Source organism: Zerene cesonia, chromosome 26, assembly GCF_012273895.1.
Source record: "Zerene cesonia ecotype Mississippi chromosome 26, Zerene_cesonia_1.1, whole genome shotgun sequence".
NCBI lineage: Eukaryota > Metazoa > Arthropoda > Insecta > Lepidoptera > Pieridae > Zerene > Zerene cesonia.
This window is the reverse complement of record NC_052127.1, coordinates 1,570,788-1,576,250: the sequence shown is the minus strand read 5'-3', so window position 1 is coordinate 1,576,250 and position 5,463 is coordinate 1,570,788. Positions and strand designations below refer to the sequence as shown.

General features: G+C 34.3%; 1 protein-coding gene across 2 annotated transcripts in view; it reads right to left on the bottom strand.

The window, feature by feature from the left end:
* Positions 1–150: 150 nt before the first annotated feature.
* LOC119837037 (facilitated trehalose transporter Tret1-like) overlaps positions 151–5,463 on the bottom strand; it is an 18,950-nt gene continuing 13,637 nt past the window's right edge. For both annotated transcript variants that reach the window (XM_038362521.1, XM_038362520.1), the window contains exons 8-11: positions 4,511–4,569; positions 3,255–3,413; positions 2,287–2,469; positions 151–1,933 (exon numbers count right to left, since the gene is read on the bottom strand). In XM_038362521.1, coding sequence (XP_038218449.1) covers positions 1,700–1,933; positions 2,287–2,469; positions 3,255–3,413; positions 4,511–4,569 — 635 coding nt within the window. In that variant the 3' untranslated portion in view covers positions 151–1,699. The remainder of the gene's footprint in view (positions 1,934–2,286; positions 2,470–3,254; positions 3,414–4,510; positions 4,570–5,463) is intronic.

Genomic DNA, 5,463 nt, shown 5'->3' with positions numbered 1-5,463 from the left:
TGTATAAGACCTATAATTTGTAACTACATTCTTGCAAATAAATTTAATTTGAATTTGAATTTGAATTTGAATTTGAATATGTATTAAGTTTTCCAACATGCTATGTTGTAAAGGCATTGAAGAAACGGCGTGGTAACTAAAAGTACATCATCAGATAACAGATGTGCGTTTATTAAAGCAGAACACTAAATAACAATATTTACACTTATGCAGATTTATTTACAAGCCTTAACAATTATTAAGATTAAATGAAGCATTATACAGTTGTAGTGAGTTCACTTATCTGTCAGTTTAAATGACAGATAATAAAATAAAGTCAAAGAGTTTCAATATAAGTATAAAGGACACTACGGCGTCAGTGGCGTCAGGTTAGTCGTGGGATTAGTACCAGCTTCCATGGTCCCTTCACTAAAGCGGCTCGACGGAACACAGTGGAGTTTTAGTCGATAAGAATCAGACATAACCCACGGCTCCTTTGCCATGGGCCGTGGGTATCTATGCAAGATTTGTAGCGTTCTAAATACGGATTCTATCTTATAAAGCCTTAACATAATTAACTATATAACTAATGTCCTTCATTGGATAATAATTAAGATATTGTTATATAACTCCACATCGAGTTTTGTACACATACATTTAAGATATCAATATTGTTATAAACAAATATTAGCACAATTATGTCTATATACTAGGATTTACACAAAATTATTTGTTCATTTATCATTCTAAGAATTATTTTGATGTAAATTTTGATTACTTATCAGAGTCGGTAAAGGCGCTCTCAAATATATTGACTTTACAAGATAAGGATTAAAAAAGGTTTCTCGAGAGGAATAAGGGAAAGTACTGGTGAGGGTGGAGAAAAGGAACATGCCTTAGGATGTAGTCATTAATTTAAATTTTAAAGGTTCACATTCTATCAATATTTAACCAGGATTCCTAGAGTTATATCTTGGTCCTTGTTTCGAAGTCACATCGTTACAATAGGCAGGTCTATTTACACTAGTCATCTTCATAACAAGGTTAAAACTATTTTATATCTAATAGATTAATCAAACTTTTTGATCTGAAGCAACTATTTATATAAATATACATTATTTGACTTATCCAAATAAGAAGTCGTCAATTTTACTATTTATTAAGGGAACTATTCATATAGTAAGCTCATGCTTAAAGCGTGTTTTATAATGCCTTAAAATATCCAGTATATTTTAATGCAGTGTTATCCACTGCATTAAAACTAAACAGAAAAATATTTGATATGGTCCAGGATATATGCTAATCTGATAGTGTTTTGAAAATACAATGCTACAAACTTGCTATGATAGAAAAACATCACAAAGATACCTCTTAACAATTGTTAATCCCTTCCCAATTTGAAGTCGACAATCCATTTGTAGAGACACTTACCATCAGGCGACCCGACAGCTCCATTGCCGGTGACATAAGAAAAGTACTATATTACTATTACACTTGATCTACGAGCTGACAATTGAATCACAAGTTCTAAATCCGTCCTGACAATATTATTTTTGTCTTATTCCAACTAATAATTTACATTACGACAGCTTCCAGACATCCTACTCAAGTCATATTTTACACTTATTTCATTAACATAGCAAGTCATACTGTCAAAATGATTCTAATTGTAAGCACATAAGAACTAATTTTCACAAAAGCATCTATCATCTTAAAAGTCTTAAATTTCAGCACGTCGTCCTCTCAGCCTTTCTTGAATCTGGTCCTTGGATAGACCTTTAGTTTCTGGTACTAGAAAGATTCCCACCAAGGCGTCCAATACTCCAAATACAGCAAAAATGTAGAAGCATCCGTAGATACCCAACGCTTTACTCATGAAGGGGAAAACACCAACCAGAAGGAAGTTAAGAAGCCAAACCAATTCCATAACTATCATTGAGGCTAAGCTTTGGACCTGGAATGAGGAAAAATATTCAATACTATTACAGTTATCTATACTAATATTATAAAGCTGAAGAGCTTGTTTGTTTGTTTGAACGTATTAATCACTACTTGTCCGATTTAAAAAAATCTTTCAGTGTTAGAGAGCCCATTTATTGAGGAACGATATAGGCTATATGGTATGCCTATAGATTTGCGTACACACTGGTGTAACACGCATAGTTATGGAATCTCACCAAAATCAGTTCAGCCGTTCTTTACCATAAATATGTAGTGAAACTAGCACAAACTTTTTAATGTGTAAGTATTTACTTATTGGACCTTAGTGACCAAACCCCAACCGTTTATATAATAATATCCACCCACCTCAGTGACGAACAGTTCAGCAAGGAGCACATACGGGACGCTACCAGCGCCAAACATAAAGACGAAACAGAACACCAGAATCATTACAGCTGTCACCCACGCCGGCGCTATGCTGGTCTGCATCAACACACCCATACCGCTGAGGCATATGGCCACGATTATTGAAGACCCGATTATGAGCGGCTGGAAGATAAGATAAATGTAACTGTTATTATACTATGAGTTTTTATGCTAGTATTTTTTGTGTTTAATTTTACGCGAGTATTATACATTTAGAAATAAAAGAAAACGGATTTTTTCATTTTATTACTAACCCGACGTTTCGAAGACCTTACAGCGAGCGTGGTCATGAGAAGACTGTAACTGTGTTAATATAAATACTAGCTGTGACCCGCGGTTGAAACCGCGTAAGTCCGTATCCCGTAGGAATATCGGTATAAAAAGTGCCTATGTGTTATTTCAGTTGTCGAGCTATCTACGAAGCAAAATAGTATTATTATTCACCAATAGATGTCAGGAAAAAAAAACACGAATATGACATTTTCTAAAAAAAATTCCTAGCTAGATCGATTTATCGCTATATTATTTTTTTCTAAATGTAGTTATACTAGTCATTTATTTCGACTCCGTCGTCAAACAAGATCGATGGCAGGTAAATGTAGCATAAACATATACGATTCAAAATTATAGAAGTGTTGTTTGTAATATTAAAATAACTTCATTACTAAATACGGGTAATATATTATTATATGGGTTTATATTTTAAACACAGTAAACGTACAAAAAACGTATTGTCCATGCGGCTTATTTGTTCTGGTTAACTTCCTCCCTCTTTCCCTCGTCCCTCCTTCCCTTCTTCCCAACTTCCCTATTTCTCTCTTCCCTCCTTCCCTCCTTCCCTCTATCATCCCTTAAGATTTTCAATAATGTCTATACTAAGGAAAAATATGTGTAATAAATCCACACACCTTCCTCCCAAATCTATCCGAAAATAAGGCGCACGACACACACCCCAATAGAAGAACCAGCGCGAACAGCACGGAACACATGTGGGACGACAGGCTTGGTGCCGCTTCCGAGAATATGACCTTAGCGTATACTTGCACGGCTACCATGCCCATTAGCACCTGAAAGAAAACGAAAGAAATAGATAAAAGCACGCAAGAGATCAAAAGAGAAAAGAGAGATTAATTATATACTAAAAAACATTGTCGTTCAGTTTTTCTATGGGAGTTAATGTTAGTCAGGATAATTTTATCTATTTAATCGAACGCGAAAAGAGGAGTGCCATAAATTTGATGTCAATGTGTGGTTGAAGCTCTCAAACGGGTGGGCCGATTTAAATGCGCTTGTTCTTTTTAAAGCCAGTTTCCTTGCGGAAAAGTAAGTGAAATAAGTGAAGTCCCGTGTAGAGGGGTATGGGGGCAGATGATACAAAACTGTTTCACTGATCAATTTTCTTTATGGACAAGTCGGTGATCAGCCTTCTGTGTCCTGTCGGACCGAAACATTTTTTTTGCGTTCTCACCGGGAATCGAACCCAGGACCCCCTGGTTCTAAGCTCACGCGTTAACCACTGTACCAAGGAAGACAAATTTTGCGGTGGTGTTTTGTTGTTTGATGAAAATCGGCTATATTCACCTAAAATGATAATTCAAGCATTATTTCGCAAGTTCTTTTTTATGGGTATAAAATTTAAGTAATTTATTATTTAAATATACCATGCTAAATTTACAATTAAAATGGCTGGCAATACAAAATGAGAGTTAAATATATTTTAATTTAATAAATATTTTGTTTTTTTTTAAGCAATGCCTTTTAGTATATCCGGACCTGTTATGATTTATTATTTATTTTCACTTATTTTGTTTCTTTACTTTTGCTATTCAAAAATAATGAAACAAATATAAACTAATTGGACCAGCTCGCACCGGGGAAGGTACCACACCCTCACAGACGGCCGTAACGTGATGTACCGGTGATGACGGTAGTACCATGTGAAAGCTATTATATTATCTTCGCCCGTTTCCTTCTTTCATCCTTCCCAGTCTAATCTCTAATACCCATCGTTTATCCCTTTCTTATCCTTATCTATAAAAGAGGACAAAGCATTTGCAGAGGCATCTTCGAAAATGTTCGTGGGCGATGGTTATCGCTTATAATCGAGCGAACATTAGTTCTATTGCCTGCTATGATATGAAATAGAAAATTAATTGGCTCTCACCTGAAATGATACTGTCAACGAAACAATAATGAAAGCACGTCTCGAAGTTGGAGAAAACACTGTAATGATATACATGAATTTGAATAATTAAATATTTACTTTTAAAACATTATACTTAAAATATAATACTTTTAATATAGGAACCAATCCACTATTATATTTATAATTATGATGATCTTGAGAAGAGGTTATATATATTATTAGCTTTTTCTCGCGGCTTCGCACGCGTTTGTTTAATAGATGTTATTATACATATAAACCTTACTCTTGAATCACTCAATCTATTAAAAAATCCACATCAAAATCCGTTGCGCAGTTTTAAAGATTTTAGTATACATAAGGACATGTCTCTATGGACATGAGGACATAGGGCAAGAGAAAGCAACTTTGTTTTATACTTTACTAGCTGTCCGCCCCGGCTTCGCCCGTGTTACATATAAAGCCTAAATTCTCCCTCAATGCTTTTATTGTAGGGCATCTAAAACTGAAAGAATTCAAAACGGACCAGTAGTTCCTGAGATTAGCACGTTCAAACAAACAAACGAACAAACTCTTCAGCTTTATGATATATAGCTGTCCAGTTGAATATCTGAATTATTGCGATTAGAGTTATATATTTGAGTTTAAATAATATCAAACGAACTAACTAACCCTTCAGCTTTATAGGTATACTGGTTTGGGTGTTTCAATAAAGATATGTTACGGAACCCCATTTTTTTCCAAAATAAAATATAGTCTATGTTACTCGTGGATAATGTAGCTTTCGAATGGTGAAAGAATTTTTAAAATCGGTCCAGTAGTTTTTGAGCCTATTCATTACAACCAAACAAACAAAGAAACAAAGTTTTCCTCTTTATAATATTAGTGTAGATAATGATACCTAGTCTTGCCATAAATATTGTAATAAAGAAAAAAGAAAATTGTTAACTGCAAATAACATTTATTACTTTTAC